This window comes from Staurois parvus, unplaced genomic scaffold (assembly GCF_062004578.1).
Source record: "Staurois parvus isolate SC_StPar_1 unplaced genomic scaffold, SC_StPar_1.0 ptg000272l, whole genome shotgun sequence".
Taxonomy (NCBI): domain Eukaryota; kingdom Metazoa; phylum Chordata; class Amphibia; order Anura; family Ranidae; genus Staurois; species Staurois parvus.
In genome coordinates, this window is record NW_028318068.1 from 2334744 (window position 1) to 2355020 (window position 20277).

At 42.4% G+C, this 20277-nt stretch overlaps 1 protein-coding gene across 2 annotated transcripts in view; it reads left to right on the forward strand.

The window, feature by feature from the left end:
- Positions 1-20277, forward strand: part of MYO5B (myosin VB) — a 424200-nt gene that overhangs the window by 287402 nt on the left and 116521 nt on the right. For both annotated transcript variants that reach the window (XM_089681603.1, XM_089681604.1), the window contains exons 13-16: positions 1397-1519; positions 4294-4377; positions 6105-6248; positions 7623-7720. In XM_089681603.1, coding sequence (XP_089537729.1) covers positions 1397-1519; positions 4294-4377; positions 6105-6248; positions 7623-7720 — 449 coding nt within the window. The remainder of the gene's footprint in view (positions 1-1396; positions 1520-4293; positions 4378-6104; positions 6249-7622; positions 7721-20277) is intronic.

The window sequence follows — 20277 nt, forward strand, 5'->3', positions numbered from 1 at the left end:
TTTTCTGTGGACAACCCAAAATGTGGGGTTTCTTTTACTTTCACTTTCGATGATAATGGTAAACAGGACAAACAGAGAGGGTGAATCTTCCTAATTGGGGGCACTGACAGCAATAAAAACTGACAGATGCCCTCATCCATCTTCACTCTATCCAAAAAGTTTTTCCTTTTTGTTTACACTTTAAAGTAAACCTGTGGACAGAATATGGATATTCTAATATTAACAGCTTTCTCAGCAGCTCAGCTCTCCCCTCCCAACAGTGACACAGCAGCTCAGCTCTCCCCTCCCAGCAGTGACACAGCAGCTCATCTCTCCCCTTCCAACAGTGACACAGCAGCTCAGCTCTCCCCTCCCAGCAGTGACACAGCAGCTCAGCTCTCCCCTTCCAACAGTGACACAGCAGCTCAGCTCTCCCCTCACAGCAGCGACACAGCAGCTCAGCTCTCCCCTCCCAGCAGCGACACAGCAGCTCAGCTCTCCCCTCCCAGCAGCGACACAGCAGCTCAGCTCTCCCCTCCCAGCAGTTACACAGCAGCTCAGCTCTGCCCTCCCAGCAGTGACACAGCAGCTCAGCTCTGCCCTCCCAGCAGTGACACAGCAGCTCAACTCTCCCCTCCCAGCAGCGACACAGCAGCTCAACTCTCCCCTCCCAGCAGCGACACAGCAGCTCAGCTCTCCTCTCCCAGCAGTGACACAGCAACTCAGCTCTCCCTTATCAGCAGTGACACAGCAGCTCAGCTCTCCCTTCCCAGCAGTGACACAGCAGCTTAGCTCTCCCCTCCCAGCAGTGACACAGCAGCTCAGCAGCTCCTGCTCTATCCTCCCAGCAGATACTCAGCACCTTGGCTCACTCTGCTTTTCCTTCTTCTTTGCACTGAATCATCAGCTCCCAGTTTTCCCCTCTTATAGCAGTGACTTGGTAACATTACTTACCCAGTCCCTCTACCAAATGTGACTAAGCAGCTCTGCTCTCCCTGCCAGCAGTGACTCAACCATTCAGCTGACCTTGATCCCCCACCTTCCTATCTTACATTCAACCAACCAACCATCCTCCATTCATAGAGCACTCTCATTCATGGAAGCCATATTACAGCTTCTTTATATGGAGGAGTCGGGACCCACGATGAGTGCATATGACAGGTTGTATTAACCCTCGCAGCAAAGAAGATTACCACTTTGGGCGCATTGGGAGGAGGGTGTGGGAAGAGAACTTCGGATTCCAACTAAACCACTAGCCCAAGGGACACTTCTCATTTAATGAACGTACCGTCTATGTGCTGATTTAAAAAAATAACAAAGCATATGCTTTAAACTAATAGTGAATTCAATAATTATATTTATTTATTATTTTTTTATTTTACTGTTTATTTAAAAAAAATTAAATTTTTCTGTTTAGGTCCCCAAGGGAACGGACCAGAACTGGGCCCAGAAACTCTATGATAGGCACGGCAGTAGCCAGCACTTTAAGAAACCACGGATGTCAAATATCTCCTTCATCGTTGTGCACTTTGCTGATAAGGTAAGTGAATGGCTGCTGTGTTCCCTGGAAACGTAACCAGACTTTTGTACAGCTGGAGCCACGTGGATGATCTTTAAAGGCATGTCCGCACTTCAACAAATCATGGCTCATTGCTTCAACTCAGATCTACCCACTTAAAATGGTTTTAGCAAAGGTCAGACAATTCAGCGTTGTAAAAAGGCAGTCCACTTATGCCGTTTTAGTCTCAGAACTGCTTAAGGGGTCATTGCAAACACAGCTGTCAGCCTCTCATAGAGTTTGACAGGTTGCTTGCATCAGGCCAGGACAGGTCACCTGTTTCCTCCACCCGCAGCTAAACAACAAAGCCCTAGTGTGCATGGGACCTAAGCTGGTGCCATGACCACTGCCCCAGATTTCCTGTTCCAGGGTGACTCCTTTCTCTTGCAGCGTCCTATGGAGTCACCGTGCATCAATAGAAACACACAAACCAGTGACCTAGAATGGTATTGTACTCCCCTGCTCCTTCCTTCTCCTCCCCCTCCGTTATTCAACATAATAGACTGGCTGGAGACCGCACTGTCCACTGTTAACTCATCCCAGAAGTTCAGGGAACCGGCACTCAGAAAGCATGAGCCAGCAGCATTGAATCCCATAAACTGCTAGTGCTGGGGTAAGCATTTGCCACGGTTAGGGGTCAGGCACAGAGACCAGTAGCTATAGCAGTATAGAGGCTCCCACCTACCAGCAGGATAAGTACATGAGCCAGGTTACCCTGGTGGATGATGCAGACTCACTCGAGGCATGTGGTCCAACAACTAACCAGTGTTCACCAGAGCTCCTGATGGTGGAGATGGGTTTCTTTCCTCAGGATTGCCTCACCAGGAGGTGACCAAGCCGGGGTCCAGTAGCCATTATAGCAGTTAGGGATCAAGCAGAAGCGTAGTCGGTAAACAAATCAAAGGTCAATAACAAGTGGTTGTAGATTGGGATCAAGCAGAAACGTAGTTGAAGAAGAAGTCGAAGATTGATAACAGGTGGTAGTGGAGATACTGAAGGCATCTTGAGTGAAAGGAGCAAGATACTGGCTGGAGAAGAGCACAATAATCTGGCAAACAGGCAGTGCAGAGACATGGTGTATATCAGGAAGTTCGTGGGAGGAGAAAAGAGTTCAAGGTTTGTCAGAAACAAGGTACGTGGTAAGATTGCCAAGAAATCAGACAGAGATCTGTCCAGCATCTCAGGTGGTACAACAAGAAGAGCTACTAGACACTGTAGAGGTCACAGGTTCAGGTCCGGACCCTGACAGAGAATATATTAATACTTCCCTGCCCTCCTCCTACCACTCCATCCCCCACAGCCATTTCCTCCTGTGCCTCTACCCCCTCCCTCCTAGATTGTAAGCTCGAAAGAGTAGGGCCCGCTTACCCCTTGTGTACTGTTTGATGTTACTGTTCTGTTTCATGTATTGTCCCCCCCTCTATTGTACAGCGCTGAGCAAACCCTTTGGCGCTATATAAACTCGATAAATAAATAAATAAATAAATACTTGTACTTGCTGATAAAAGAACACTGTATCGGTGCAACCCTAGATTTAAGACATGATTAAAAACCCAATCTTTTATTAAACTTACAAACAAACATACCTACAAATACCATGTTTTGGCTCTGCTTGAAAGATCTGGAAGCCAGATATGTTTCATTCTTACTTAATCTAAATTTCTGCATAATATGTTGGTGCTATGTAAATGATGTATTGTATATTTGATGAAAAGTATTATCATGAGTGGAGAGATCTCACCAATCCTGATAATATAAAAAAAAAATGTTGGATGCTCTTTACTCTCCATCTGCCACAAAACAAAAAGCAAATGTCAGTTTTGGGGTTGACCAGGGGCGGACTGACCATTTGGAAACTCGGGCACTGCCCGAGGTCAGTAGGGGGCCCTATGAGATGCCTCTGGTACCTTTTTCATAGGCTTTTTTGAGTTTGGGCAAGGACACAGGGGCCTCATGATCCCCTATTGCCCGGGGGCCCCATGAGTTGTCAGTCCACCCCTGGGGTTGACTAACTCTTATTAAAGAAGTAGGGCCAAAGGTTTTTTACTACTTCTCCTCCTGTAGATTACAGGAGTGCATTTCGTTCTACACTCTTGTGACTCGGATAATGTCACTGAGCCTGTCCAGGCTATGGAGAGATCTGGACTTTAAAGTCCGGTTCTACCCAGATACCTGAAACAGCATTTGGCTTTGCCTATCAAATAGACGTTGAGAGCCTGAGCCTGCCACTCCCGTCACCTCCACAGCTCAGCACTCCAGTGAGTGCTGGAGGGGCAGAGCAGAGAGCCGGTGACTGACAGTCACCGGCTCTCTGCTCACTGAAGATCGAGAACTGATCTATCAGTGGTCTTTATCTGCTCAGTTCTCAGTCTTAGAGGCGGTGAGGGACAGATGCAGCATCAGACTGATGCAGCATCCACCTAGGTAATTATGTAGGATTGTTTTTTCTACATTCCCAAACATTTCTTTTAATCATCATTATTATTAGGACTCATTCACACTAGGGCATGGGGCCACTTGTGATTACCCTCAGGAGACTCAGCAGGGATCCATGTGAATGGGTGCAGAAGGGAAGCCTCATTTTAAGCACTGGGAGCCAGACAGCATCCACAGCTATTTGCAGAGGTTTACATGTAATTGCTCCTACAGCAGCCCTGGAGCCGAATGCCCCTTCCCAGCCATCACCCATATGTACAAAACCTTATATGTACAGGACGTTGTTGCCAAGGCTTATGTCACAATTATGTATTGTACAGGTGGAGTATCAGTGTGATGGCTTCTTAGAGAAGAATCGTGATACAGTGTATGAGGAACAGATCAATATTTTGAAAGCCAGCAAGGTAAGAACAGTAAACTCCAAAATATACATACAGCAGTGCCTACTTACAGGGCATAGTGAATATGTGTCACAGAATTCAAGGTAGGAAATGTTTGGGGATCATCACAAAGTTTGCATACTTCAAAATCATTCAGATTAATAGGAGTAGGCTAGAAGTAATTTACATACAGTGTGGGAATGAATATATGTATTTAACCACTTGAGCTCCAGAGGATTTACCCCCCTTAATGACCAGGCCTCTTTTTGCCACTCGGTGCTGCACTAATTCAACTGATAATTGCGCGGTCATGCAATGCTGCACCCAAACAAAATTACGTCCTTTTTTTCACACAAATAGAGCTTTCTTTCGGTGTAATTTGATCACCTGTGCGCTTTTTATTTTTCACGCTATAAACAAAAAAAGGCCAAAAATTTTAAAGAAAAACAATATTTTTTACTTTCAGCTATAAAAAATATATAATAAACTCAAAGTTGGTTATAAATTTAGGCCAAAATGTATTCTGCTACATGTTTTTGGTAAAAAAAATCCCAATAAGTGTATATTGATTGCTTTGTGTGGAAGTTATAGCGTCTACAAACTATGGTATAAATACTGCAATTTACACCATTTTTCTGCTATACAGCGCTGCGCTAGTTTAACGGACAATTGCACGGTCATGCAATATGGTACATAAATGAAATTTACATCCTTTTTTTCCCCACAAATTGAGCTTTCTTTGGGTGGTATTTGATCGCCTATGCGGTTTTTATTTTTTGCGCTATAAAAAAAAAAAAGGCTGACAATTTTGAGGAAAAAAAAACAATATTTTGGACTTTTTTCTATAAAACATGTCCAGTAAAAAAAAAATTTAAAAATCAAATTTAGTCATAAATTTCTGCCAAAATGCATTTTGCGACATGTCTTTGCTAAATAAAAACCCAATACGTGTAAATTAATTGGTTTACGTGAAAGTTATAGCATTTACAAATGGCGGGAAAGATACTGGGATTTTTAGGGGTTTTTTTTATACTAATAATGGCGGCGATCAGGGACTTATGGCAGTGACCAGCGACTTATGGCGGGACTGCGGCGGACATTCTGACATTGGGGGGTACTGACTTGGGGTCACTGACATCCCCAAAAACACTAATACAGTGATCAGTGAAAAAAAAAAAACACTGACACTGTACTAATGGCACTGAGGAGGAAGGGGTTAACTTTATTTTACAGGGAAGGGTTATAGGAGTGAGGGGAGTGTTTTACTAGGGGGCGGGGGTGTGTACTGGACAAGGCTGATCGAGAAAGAGAAACTGTTCTTTCTCGATCAGCTCATCCTCGAGCTGACAGGGAAGTGACAGACAGCACAGCTACTGCAGCTGTGCTCTCTGTCACTGTTTGCCGCCGATCGCCGGGACATAGCCGCTTAGGAGCGGCTGTGACCCGGCGACTGACATCTGCGGCGGTGATCCGCGGGACAGATAGGGCGGTGGCGCGCCTCGCGCGCGCCCCCTATTTGTTTACAAAACACACGTTTTAAAACGTGGTTTTGCTTGCGAGTGCCGCCCTGCCGCCGTATATGTACAGTGGTTGGGCGGCAAGTAGTTAAATTGTGACCATAGATGCACTTTAATTCAAAATGTGCACACAGCATACCATCTGACCATTCTCTCACTCAGAAGAGGGCAATATGAGAAAAACTGTGAATCTTATTTTTTTGTCACTTTTGTCATCTGATTTTACTTTTACAGTATCAGTTGGTCGCCGACCTTTTTCATGATGGAAAGGATGCAGTACCTCCGACACCAACTGGCAAATCAAAAGTCAATGTTCGCCCACTCAAACCTGCGATAAAAAATGCCAATAAAGAACACAAGAAAACTGTAGGACATCAGGTCAGTGTTTAGACATATAATTTGTGTCGTGATTATTAACTGAGTTGAAAGAGAGGTGTAATCACTTCTTCTGCATCAGGCTTTGTTTTGCACTTGAGCAGAGGTGGTCATATGGACGCCTACTATATACCCACACTGGTAAAAGAAGAGGTCTCACCATATATATAGCTTCTCTCCATCCTGTCCACCAGGGAACAAAGTGCATGTAGCACTTTGTCCCATCTTTATAGGTGCTGCTATGGATCTTGACCACTGTTTAATTATAATTCTCTGTGGGAGACAACTAACTAGGTATTGCTGATTGATGGTGCTCATCTCCATCACTAGGCAATTGACTGAGACCAGCGTCATCGCAGCATATACAAATAGAGTGTCTGTTATAGCAACTGCCTGAAAAACACTGAAAGGCATGCATGGTTACAGCAGAGGGGTGGATGCAACTGAGCTCTGCCTAAGTTCAACAGGAATCAGCACAAATTGGGCTTCTGGCATGGGAGGAGCTTACATACCGTAATGGCAGAGATAAATATGGAATTTAATACACAAGACCTCAAGGCCTAGCTAGTGCACAATTACACGGCCACTTATTTATTTATTTATTTTTCTCCCACGTTTTGTCACCTTTCACTTTTGTGTGTTTTTTTCCTCACTAAGATGGTAGGGTGTGGGTCCTCGAGCCTGCCCTGAAGTCTAGGGGGAGGATGCATGGCCATTAGGTTCCTTCCTCCCCTGTCCCTGGGGGGTCCTCTCTTCGGGAGAGCCCCCTGACCTAGTACTTGGTGGTCGGCTTCGGCTAGCCACAAGGAAAGGGGTCCGTCAGGCCTTTTGGCTAGGTGGACCATGTGGAAACCTCAGTCCCTGTCAAGAGCCTTGCATCCCGGGGGATCAGGATAGAGGTCCTACCCCTTCGGGAGGGTGGACTAAAGCACACCCCTAAGTGCACTTTTTTGAGTTTGTGTTTTGCATTTGCATGGTTTTTGTCCACTTACGGGTTTTTCGTTTTTTTGCACCTACGTAGACTTAAAAAAAAAAAAAAAAATTCAATATTTCTTTGGAAAAGCAAAGACAAGTATTTCTTCATGAATTATGGGCTAGCAGTATTGGTTATGTTCACCAGTAGTCTGAAGAGTCAGCAAGTGGCAGGCTCTAAAAATGTGTTTGTTGTGCACTAAGCAGGAGCATGTGCACATCCTTAGGGAAGTAACTAGCTTCTATTTATATTTCTTCAACCACGATTTTGGCTGGAATTTGCCCTAGCTGAAATGATGAAAGGGGATTTATGAATGTAACATGGACTGAAGACCTTCGTTGCACTTTAGCATTTTACACGAGGACCTCTTGTAATGTTGATTTTTCATGTTATGCTGTTTCCAGTTTCGGAACTCTCTCCAGCTGCTGATGGAAACTTTAAACGCCACCACACCTCATTATGTACGGTGTATTAAACCCAACGACGAGAAACTGGCATTCAGGTGAGCCTGCTTTTTTGTGATTCGAATAGATGATTACCACCACAAGTTGTATTTAAAAATGGAAGCTGATGTGCACATTAAAGTGACCAACTGCAAATCGGTTTGTCTGTTGTTCTGAGACAGCTGTAACCTGTTGCAACAGAAAACCTACTAGGATTTTAAAAAGTGTAGAAAACAAAACAGTGCTCTCCACATGAACAGTTTGTATTCAGACCTACCTAAACACAAAAGACGAAATTGCGCTAAAAAAATCAAACCAGCAAGTGGAAAAACAATTAGATAAATTGTATAACACATGTCAATGAAGAATGCCGCGCCAGTAGCAAGTGACATTATTATTATTATTATTATTATACAGTATTTATAAAGCGCCAATAGTTCGCTCAGCGCTGTACATTACAAAGGGGGACAGAACATGTGACAGAACAATACCAATACAATGCAAAACATGAGGGGATTGAGGGCCCTGCTCTTTGGAGTTTACAATCTAGGAGGGAGGGGATGGTGGTACAGGAGGAGATAGCTGTGGGGGATGGAGTGGTAGGAAGAGTGGAGGAGGTCGGTCAAGTTAGCAGGGGGTAGGGTAGGCTTCCCTGAAGAGATGGGTTTTCAGGGTGCGCCTAAAGGAGAGGAGAGTAGGTGATAATCTGATGGGTTGGGGCAGGGAGTTCCAGAGGATGGGTGACACCCTGGAGATGTCCTGGAGGTGGGCATGGGAGGAGGAGACCAGGGAACTAGAGAGAAGAAGGTCTTGTGAGGAGCGGAGTGTGCGTGCTGGGCGGTACTTGGATATTAGGTCAGTGATGTAGTTCGGGGCAGTATGGTGGACAGCTTTGTACATCAGTGTTAGGATTTTAAATTTGATCCGTTGCGCAATCGGAAGCCAGTGGAGGGATTGGCAGAGGGGGGTGGCGGAAACGGAGCGGTTGGAAAGGTGAATGAGTCTGGCAGCCGTATTCAGGATCGACTGAAGCGGGGATAGCCAGCGGCGAGGCAGGCCAGTGAGGAGGGAGTTGCAGTAGTCGAGTCGTGATATGATGACGGAGTGGATGAGCTGTTTAGTGGTTTCTGCGGTTAGGAACGTGCGTATTTTGGCGATGTTGCGGAGGTGGAGTCTGCACAAGTTTGTTAAAGATTGGACTTGGGGCTGGAAGGATAGGTTGGAGTCCAGAATGACACCAAGTACTCTGGACTGCAGGGCGGGTTTGATATTGGCGTTGTTGGATGTGATGGAGAAGTCAATGGGGGGTGGGGTCCGGGCTGGGGGGAAGACAAGAAACTCGGTTTTGGAGAGGTTCAGTTTAAGGAAGTGGAGCGACATCCAATCTGATATGTCGCTCAGTAGGTGTGTGATTCGGGCAGAGACAGAGGGGGTGAGGTGGGGGGTTGATAGATAGATTTGTGTGTCGTCGGCATAGAGGTGGTAGTTGAAGCCGTGAGAGTGTATGAGTTGGCCAAGGGAGGAGGTGTAGATGGAGAAGAGAAGGGGCCCAAGGACGGAGCCTTGTGGGACCCCAACAGAGAGGGGGAGTGAGGGGGAGGTGGTAGCATTATAGGTAACGCTGAAAGAGCGTTGTGACAGGTAGGATGAGAGCCAGGAGAGAGCAGAATCTCTGAGGCCGAGGGAGTATAGTTTTTTGAGGAGGAGGGGGTGGTAGACTGTGTCGAAGGCTGCGGAGAGGTCAAGGAGTAGGAGCACTGAATAGTGGCCATTAGCTTTGGCGGTTAGAAGGTCGTTGGAGAGTTTGAGTAAGGCGGTTTTGGTGGAGTGTAGGGGACGGAAGCCGGACTGTAGGGGATCGAGGAGGTTGTTGAGGTGAGAGCATAGGCGGGTGTAGACGAGGCGCTGGAGGAGTTTAGATGTAAAGGGGAGCAGGGAGATGGGTCTGAGGTTGTTCGGGTCATTGGGGTCCAGGGAGGGCTTTTTAAGTATGGGGTATAATATTGCTGTGAAATTAAAAGTGCAAATCCTTAAAGCAACACACAAATAATAACGATAATACTGTAATCCCAAAAAATGTCCAAAAAGTCCCAAACAATAAATAATATTGTGAAAATTCGGGATTCGTATATATATGGAATTGATGCTCCAAAAGCCTTGCGAGTCCTGCCACCGTATTTGTAAAAGGACTCTTGCCAGAACTGGTGGACTCTTTATGGGTACATACACCTTTGTGCCTCTGTATACTCTCTGCTGGGGAGTGTGAACTGCCTCCAAATCTTCTATAGTTTCAAGAAATCCTCATCCATGTATGAAGGCTATTCCACCGTGACATGAAACGAGAGCCAGGAACACCAACACAGTTTAAAATGATATAAAAGAATTTATTTCAAAAGTACTAACCACTTACGATATAAAAAACATAAAGCACTTATCACGGAGAAGGTCCGGTCCCAGGATTCAAACTGGTCACTTCCTCAATACGGTGTGTGTGTGTTGATGTCACGTCATGGCTCTTCCCTACGTGGTTCGTCACATCTGACATCATCGCGGATTTGCACTTTTAATTTCACAGCTATATTATATGTCACTTGCTATTAGCATGGCATTCCTGATTCACAGTATTTTACCTGTTGGATGGTTCTAAATGTATTCCTGGCACAGCAGTTGGTGTATTTTTTGAATCATATCAAATCTGAAAAAATCATATCTAAAAAAAAACTGTGTCCACTCACCTTACCTTGTTCTTTCCTGCAATTCATTCTTTGCATTTTCCACACAGGCAGAGTAATTAAACAGGGCTTGACTAAATGCACCCCAACTGTTCTCCACCATCCAAATAAAATGCTGCACACCAAAGACGTTCAGCTCCATCCAAAGTTTATTGCAATGACAGCACATTGCTTGCTCCTACCCAAAGCCATGCCCCTAACATGTTTCACTCACAGCATAGGCTTCCCCATGGTTAAGTGGGAGTGCACAGTGTGCTGTCATTGCATTAAACCTTGACTGGAACATCTTTGGTGTACGGCCCATTTGGATGGAGGATTGCAGTGGAGCAAGGGCAGACTCCAGGGCCTTACCATCTGGCTGATTGCAGCAAATCAAGGAGGATACTGGCCTATAAGCCGTCAATGGGGTTGAGTTCATCTACCTGTGGTTCTGCAGTTGATAATTTACACTTTCTTGCATAATTGTACAGCTAAATACTTCAGAAAATGCTTTATAGTCCCTTTTCTGGAATTAAATAGGTGCGGCTCTCAGTAGACATAATGTGGCCCCTTTGAAGATTAAAATGCATGTCGAGGGATAATAAAGAGAAAAATAGGCAGTACATCTCTGCAATATACTCTACATTTTTCTATGGTTTATCCCTTTTAAAGTAGTTGTAAACCTCATACATGAAATATGAACAAAGCATATCCCTCTATAATGTATACTTTTCTCACTCCAGAGTGTCATTTTTGTCTGCTCCCTCCTTCCTCTGCTATCTGCATGAGTCACTTCTGACAAGTTTTCTTGACACCAAGAGATAAAAGGTGACAGGGGAGGGAGCCCCAGCACACACTCTTGTGATTGACAGCCTCAGCTCCGTTCCTGTGTGTTATGTGAAGGGGTGTGTGTCCCTCAAATCAATTTTCACTTAGCTCTGCAGAGTGTAACTTCAGCTCCTCACCCCCTGCTCCCTGAAAGCTCAGACAAGCTGTAAAAAGTCTGCGCTTTGAATTGCTGTAAAGAAGAGAAGACTGCTAATAAACAGGTACAACTTAAATAGGAGGACTTGTTTCATCTCTGTGTATCACCTGAGGCCAGTTACTTCACTGGGTATAAGTAAGGGTTTACAACCACTTTAAACACACTACAGGTACAGAAAAATAACTGTTTGTCAAGAAATGCCCTCAGCTATAAAAGCAGAACTAAACCTTCCAAATTAACTATTTGTCTAAATAGAGCTTATGTTTAGACAGCCATGTTACTTTTAGCAACTGGCCAAATTTTGTTCCATGTATGGGCAGGATGGTTGACTTCTGTACACCCGCCATGTCGGATTTTTGCTGCTCGATTAGCGCTGCTGGCTGTAGCCTGCAGCAGTGATCTGTGTAATTGATTACAGGGAAGTCTCTGTGTTGTCAGAATACAGTATTTCAGTGGGGAGGATTCCTGCATCCATCTTGAATGTGTTGATGGGGTAATCAAGTCTGTTTTTTTTTTTTCATTCAACCTACTGGATCTGTCATATGTACTTATCAAAAGTGCCCACTACCCCTGTGCCCCTTCAGAAAAGTTGTACTATCACTTCCCTCAATAAAAAGAACTGTATTAATGGAGGAGGTGGACCTTTTATTAATTTGTTCACCTTCATTCATAGAGCACTTTTCATAGCGGGAAGCAATAGTTTGGCTTTTATGATTGGAGGACAGGGGAAAAAGGGCGGACATAGTTGGCACTTTTGAATAGTGCCCGTGACAGGTCCAACGGCTCAAATTAACCGCACAGCATCGGAAGATCCCAGCTGAGGGGGTAGACAGAGAATGAAAATCTTCCCTAACATAGCAGTGACCAGCACAAGGGACACTTCTCTTTTCATATAATTATCGTCTCTTGTGCTGATTAAAAAAAAAAACTTTAGCTTTAAAGTGGTTCTAAAAGCTTAAGGTTTTTTTTTTAATTTAATGCATTCTATGCATTAAGGTAAAAACCTTCTCAGTGCAGCTCCGCCCTTATACTTTCCTGAGCCCCATCTCAATCAGCAATGTGCATGAGAGCAGCAGATCTTCAGGGTCTGTCTTTCTTTCTTTCTTTTCTTTCTTTTCTTTTCTTTCTTTTCTTTTCTTTCTTTCTTTCTTTCGTTCTTTCGTTCTTCCTTTTTCTTTCTCTTTCGTTCTTCCTTTTTCTTTCTCTTTTGTTCTTCCTCTTTCTTTCGTTCTTTCGTTTGTTCGTTCTTGCTTTTTCTTTCTCTTTCGTTCTTCCTTTTTCTTTCTCTTTCATTCTTCCTCTTTCTTTCGTTCGTTCGTTCTTCCTTTTTCTTTCTCTTTCATTCTTCCTTTTTTTTTCTCTTTCATTATTCCTTTTTCTTTCTCTTTCATTCTTCCTCTTTCTTTCTTTCGATCTTTCATTCTTCCTCTTTCTTTCTTCTTCTTTCTTTCTCTCTTTCATTCTTCTTCTTTTTTCTGTTTATTCTTCCGTTTTCTCTCTCGCAGGCACACACTTTTTCTTTCTTTTTTTCTTTCTTTCTTTCTTTCTTTCTTTCTTTCTTTCTTTCTTTCTAACTTTCTTTCTTTCTTTCTTTTCTGACTTTCTTTCCTGTCTTTCTTTCTTTTCTTTCTTTCTTTCTTTTCTTTCTTTCTTTCTTCCTTTCCTTTCCTTTCCTTTCCTTTCCTGTCCTTTCCTTTCCTTTCCTTTCCTTTCTTTCTTTCTTTCTTTCTTTCCTTTCTTTCTTTCCTTTCTTTCTTTCCTTTCTTTCTTTCCTTTCTTTCTTTCCTTTCTTTCTTTCCTTTCTTTCTTTCCTTTCCTTTTCTTTCTTTCTTTCTTTCTTTCTTTCTTTCTTTCTTTCTTTTTTCCCTTTCCTTTCCTTTCCTTTCCTTTCCTTTCCTTTCCTTTCCTTTCTTTCTTTCTTTCCTTTCTTTCTTTCTTTCTTTCTTTCCTTTCTTTCTTTCTTTCCTTTCTTTCTTTCCTTTCTTTCCTTTCTTTCCTTTCTTTCTTTCCTTTTCTTTCCTTTCTTTCTTTCTTTCTTTCTTTCTTTCTTTCTTTCTTTCTTTCTTTCTTTCTTTCTTTCTTTCTTTCTGTCTTTCTTTCCTTTCTTTCTTTCTTTCTTTCTTTCTCTCTCTCATCTCCCCATTGGCTCCTGCTGCCGCCAATCACAGCCAGTGAGCCATTGAGGAGAGAGCGGGGGTGGAGCTGAGCCATGCTGCGTGTGGGAATGGACACAGAAAGCACAGCTCGGGAGCAAGCCTGCTTGAGTGTCCCCATAGTAAGAGGCTTGCTATTGGGGGCACCTGGCAAAGGGGAAGGAGCCAGGATCGTGGGTGGGGGACCTAAACAGAAGTGGAATGGGACTGCTCTGTGGAAAACCAGAAGTATAACATGTTTGTTATCTTTTTATTTATCCAATCTTTCCTTTAGAATCACTTTAAGTTCTTTCAAATTGGCCAACTGTTTCATCTTCATTTGACATGCCTGTCTTATACTTTCTTCCCATGTTATATTTTTAAGGTGGACATCTTAGTAAACACGTACAGCACATACACATTCTGATTGACCCCGGGCATCATCAGCAATTCTGATGAGTTCTACCTTCTAACCAATGCAGCAATGCCTGTATCCAAGAAAGATGCAGGGAATCGAGAGGACACTGATCTTTGTAGTAATTTAAAATATTTATTGAGGTTCCAAAAAGAAAGCCAGCCCATTTGGGGGATCTATGTTCCCTTCTGATTGTCACGGATGATGTGAGAACACAGCAGGCTAGGAAGCTAGAGAGTAATCCATTCTGGCGGTGAAGCAGGCAGTCAATACAGAACGATGGTTACTAGCGCTAGACAGTGACAGTGATGAAAAGACCTTTTTCCTAGCTTCTGTGTTCTCTCATCAGCCTTAACAATCAGCCCCGAAGAAGGAGACGCAGGGCGACAAAAGGTGTCATCCTTCTTCTTGAGTCTTCAATAAATATTTTAGATTGCTGCAAAAATCAGTGTCCTTCTAATTCCCTGTATCTCTTATGAATATTGGTATCTGGTTGGAGTGGATCACTCTTTCTTTCATTAAATACGTGAGATTTACACTTCATTACAGCACAATCTGTTCATTTCTTGTTGTCTTCCACAATAAAAACCGGACACGGGGCTAACTCTTTTCCCACTTAGGGCTCATGCACACAGGATGGTTTTTTTTTTTCCTCCCCTGGACATCTTTGCTTCTGTAAGGAAAAAAGCCGTTAAAAAACTATAGAAACATAGAAAAGTGACAGCAGAAAAAGACTGATCCATCGAGTCTTTTTTTTGGGGGGGTGGGGGGTTGTTTTGTTTTTTGTTTTTTTTGTTTTGTTAACTTTTTGTCTGAGTATAGATCTATGCTTGTCTCAAGCATGTTTGAAGCTTTTTACTGTTGACTTGCTCACTACCTCTGCTGGAAGTTAATTCCAGGCATCAACTACTCTTTCAGTAAAATAATACTTTCTGAGATTAGTTTTGAACTTTCCCCCAGTCAGTTTAAGGTCATGTCCCCGTGTTCTTGACTATGGTTTCATGTTGAAAATACAGCCCACCTGAACCTCATTAACCTAACTTGCCTAAAGTTATTATTATTATTATACAGGATTTATATAGCGCCAACAGTTTGCTCAGCGCTGTACATTATAGTGGGAGACAATACAGTAACAATACAGTTCAATACAAGAGGGATTTGAGGGCCCTGCTCCTTGGAGCTTACAATCTAGGAGGGAGGGGTGAATGGTACAGTAGGTAGTCACTGGGGGATGGAGTGGTTGGAAGAGTAGAGGATTCCAGTATTAGCTGAGGGCGGGATAGGCTTCCCTGAAGAGATAGGTTTTAAGTAATCGCCTAAAAGTGAGCAGTTGCATTTTGCACACGTGTTTAGGCACGTTTAGGTGCATTCAGGCCTGTCAAGTATACATGGATTCCAGTGGCCTGAATGGTAAATGAGAAGTATGGTCAAAGCTCTTTAGGCCATACTTCTCCTGTGGGTCATAGGAGTGCACTTAGTCTGCACTCCTGTGACCCGGATTCAGCCGACAGCAGCCTAAAGACCGCTGTCAACCAAAAAAATATATATGAATTCTTCCCCTTTAAATAATGTGCTTCCACCATCCACCAGTGCTGTAACCAACATAAACCGCACTCACCAGATACTAGTGATTTGCCCTCCTTTACAGCCTCCAGGAATCCACTCCACCACATAGGACTTTAGGTTTTCCTTCCACTCCCTCCTGATTTCTCCTTCCAAACCAGCTCCACGGCAGTGTAAGAGAAAAGCATATATAGTGTAATACTGCTACACCTTCATAAATTGCTATAGTAATACCAGGCCATTCACATTTCAAGAGATAAAATAAAGCATTAATTTATTGCCTCCAACCGGCTTTCAATGTTTTCCATAACATCCAGGACAGCATCAGAAACCTCACAGCCTTTTGTGGTGGAGTGGAAACCTTTAGAAACCTAAAGTCCTATGTGGTGGAGTGGATTCCTGGAGGCTGTAAAGGAGGGTATAGGATCCCTAAAAGTCCTAAAAGGCATACAAATCACCAGTATCTGGTGAGTGCGGTTTATGTTGGTTACAGCACTGGTGGATGGTGGAAGCACATTATATAAAGGAGAAGAATTCATATATATTTTTTTGGTTGAAACACAAAATAATTTCTTTTGGGAATAAGGACTTTGTTTCTTTGGACACTTTTTCTGTTTTTATATAGTATTTGAATTGGATTATGACACGCAAAATTTTTTTGTTAAATTTTATTTAGGGTCTGGATTTGTGCTGTTTATATTGTTTTATATATTTTGGTGTTTTACACTTGTGTACAGCAGCAGTTTATATCATTTTGGGGGCATATTTTTTCTGTGGCGCTGGGGTTTGTGATTAATATTTAAAGGCCGCTGTCGGCTGATGTCACAGAGTTAGTTTAGGCTCTGCAGGTAACCTGACAATAATGTCAGGATCCTCCCAGATGCCTGACAGACAGTAGGCTCAGCCTCTCAGCGAGCCAGTGAGAGTCAAAGCTAGCCGCTCCTACTACCTCAAAATCCCGGCGCACAAGTGAGCACTGGAGGGGCAGAGCAGTTACTGCTCTGTGCTCATAGGAGTCCCAAGAACTGAGTGATCAGCGGGATTTGATCGCTCAGTTCTTGGTGTAGAGCCTGTGGGGGACAGCTGCAGTTCAGATGGATGCTGTAGCCATCTATGTGAGTATGTAGTTGTGTTTTCTTTTTTTTTAACCTGAACTTCTCTTTTAATTTATTCTGGCCATTGGAATGAATGAGCACTAAATGGTTTAAGTGTGTTTAGATGCATTTATATGCATTAAGGGACATAAAGTGTTTTTTTTTTTCTGCCCAAGACCACCTCTCCTGGACGTGCTTTTGATTTTTTTTCCCAGCCTGTAAATGCACCTCTTTTATTATGTCTGTATACGCCTATGTGTGCATGGCCACCTAAGCTAACATCAGGGGTGGACTGACCATTCGACCACTCGGGCACTGCCCGAGGGCCCGGGGTCAGTAGGGGGCCCCATGAAATACCCCTGGTACCTTTTATAGGCTTTTTTGGGTGTGCTTTGAGTGTGGGCAAGGACACAGGGGCCCCATGATCCCCTATTGCCCGGGGTCCCCATGAGATGTCAGTCCGCCCCTGGCTAACATAGAGGAGCATTTACGAGATAAAAAAAAAGTAAAACATCTGAGAATTTGCATTAAGGCATGTAAGGCATGTAAAGCACCTCTCCTGGACACGCTTGTGATTTTTTTTCAGCACCTCTTTTATTATGCCTGTATACTCCTTTGTGTACATGGCCACCTAAGCTAACGTTTACAAGCTGAAAAAAAAAAAAGTTAAACGTCTGAGAATAACCGAATTTATATTCATGCACTAAACTGTTATTATACATAATTCAGCAATAACTGTATAAGTAGGTCTGCTTGTCCATTCTTCTTCTATATCTCCTATGTAACAAAGGCAGAGTGATAGGGAGATAAGAAGGTATATTTAATGGCAGCTGGGCTTTATTGCTGCACACTGACATAAGCTGCAATACGCTCCTGAAATGCGCTCTAAAAGCCTGCGAATCACATCAAGATTGTCGATTGATGGAGCCGTACTGCGGAATAAACACGTCGTAGCTGGGAAGAATTATAGGCAGTCTTTATGGGATAAACTGCTAAAGAAAGAACGCGCTGTGCTTTATGGCATGTTTGGATGAAGAGTAAGATAAAGCCGCATCGATGAAAGATTATTTTGAGTTTTATCGTCTTCAGCAACATTATTTTCAAGGAACTTGTAAGCATAGTTGGATGTCAGAAATTGTCATTTTTATTTTTTATTTTGTTATCCTTGAGTGTTAACCCTTTGAGGACCGTAAGGTTTTGGAACGCCAAAAGAAGCAATTTTTTTGTTTTTAAAGTTCGTACATTTCAGTTGCTGTAACTAAGCCATTTCATGAAATAATTGGCAAAAAGCTAGATCCATTTGTTGTTTGTTGATAAGAACTAATATTTTGACTCAAACCAAAAAAAAAAAAGAAGAGTTTTAAGTTCTTAATCAGATGATACACGCAATTATAAACATGGGACAAATACGTCCCTTGGTCCTCAAAGGGTTGAAAGAAAGGTAACAAACCTGAATTCTTACATTGCAGCAGGTTGCAATAATTGCCAATAAGAGTCACATAAATGGGAAGCCCACCTGGAACTGGACTTAGAGGAAGACAGAGCTGATAAAACTCAACACCAGGCTGATAAAAGATACAAATAATTAATTACAGCTCTGTATTCATTATTACACCCTTACATTTATTTGTTTTCAATACAAGTAAGTAAGCGTCTGATTTTGCCCTGGAATCAGCTTCCTGCAGTCCCTGTACAGCAGAGCTAGAGTGTGAGGGGAAAAAGCAGCACAAGGAACCAGATGCATTGCAGTTTGCTGCTTCTCCTTTAACTGTTCAGTCACAGGGTGGGGTGGATAAAATAAGACTGGCCATACATTATACAATTTTCTTCAGATTTTAGGTTTAGATTTACCAAAAACCATATAATACGAGGTCAAACCTAAACAACACTTTCAATTGTATCCAATTAGGCAGGCTCTTGCACTACATAGTTGAAGGTAATTCTAAAAGAAATTGGGCAGACATTAGACAGAAAATTGTATAGTGTATGGCCAGCCTTAGTTCCCTTCCTCTGCCAGACTGGGCAGTGCTGTGTGAATATCTGGACAGGATGAACAAAAATACAAATTCGTTCGGCAGGTAAAATGGCAGCCTTATATCTGTGTTAATCCATTGCTGCTTGCAGTTCAGCCTTAGGGTTTGTTTACACTATTTTCTGTGACCTGCATTTTTCCATACTGGATAAATACAGGTCACCTCTAGGGCTCATAGAAAACAATCGTTTTATATGTTCCTGGTTCACACCACAATGCTGGTGTGATGCGCAGTGCGGAAAAAAATGCAGCTTTTCTGCATTTTTCTGTGCTGTACAGGATGGCACCGCATGTCACCGCACAGCAAAGCAACATAAATGAAGTGTCACTACCTGACACTGAATAAAGCTGAAAAAGTGTGATGCACTGAGACGTGCCCTGTCCAGCACTTCACCGGCCTGCATCGTACAATGCTGCATTTTACCGCACAGGCTAGTGTGAACGTAGACTTACCGCCGACCTTCACCCCTGAACAGGACTTCCTTTCCTCTACCTTCTCTCACCTCCGTCTTACACAACCGGAGCATTTTTTTAAAAAAATAGTTTTCCATTTTTCTCTTTCTGAATCCTCACCTAGGTGAGGATGATGTATCCAGCGTTTCAGCATGATATTTATTATTATTATACAGGTTTTATATATTATTATTATACAGGATTTATATATTATTATTATACAGGATTTATATATTATTATACAGGATTTATATATTATTAACAGGATTTATATTATTATTATACAGGATTTATATATTAATATTATACAGGATTTATATATTAATATTATTATACAGGATTTATATATTAATATTATTATACAGGATTTATATATTATTATACAGGATTTATATATTATTATTATTATTATACAGGATTTATATATTATTATTATTATACAGGATTTATATTATTATTATACAGGATTTATATATTATTATTATTATTATACAGGATTTATATATTATTATACAGGATTTATATTATTATTATTATACAGGATTTATATATTATTATTATTATTATTATACAGGATTTATATTATTATTATTATACAGGATTTATATATTATTATTATTATAATACAGGATTTATATATTATTATACAGGATTTATATATTATTATTATACAGGATTTATATAGCGCCAACAGATTGCTCAGCGCATTACAATATAAAAGGCAGACAATACAGCAACAATACAGTTCAATACAAGAGGGTTCGGAGGGCCCTGATCCTTGGAGCTTACAATCTAAGATCTCTGCATATCTCTCTCACATACACAGACAAGCTGTATAGGACCTAGTAGAGACCTGTGGTGTGTCTGCACAAGATGCCCCTGAACATGAGTAGAATACAGGTCTCCTCTAGTCTATGAGGGATAATGTCTCCAGAACACCGAGGATCACCAATATGGGTCCAAAAGTTTTAATGAACGATCACATAGTTACAGCAAGGCAACGTTTCAGAGTGTCACATGCCTGATGAAGGGGTCCTGCAAGACTCCGAAACGTTGCCTTGCTGTAACTATGTGATCGTTCATTAAAACGTTTGGACCCGTATTGGTGATCCTCGGTGTGGTGGTGACATTCTCCCTTGCTGATTCTATTCGGTTCCAGCTGACGGTTGTTGCAGCATCCACTTATACACACAGACATTTTTAACGCAGGACCGTGTGCGTTTGGATTGTG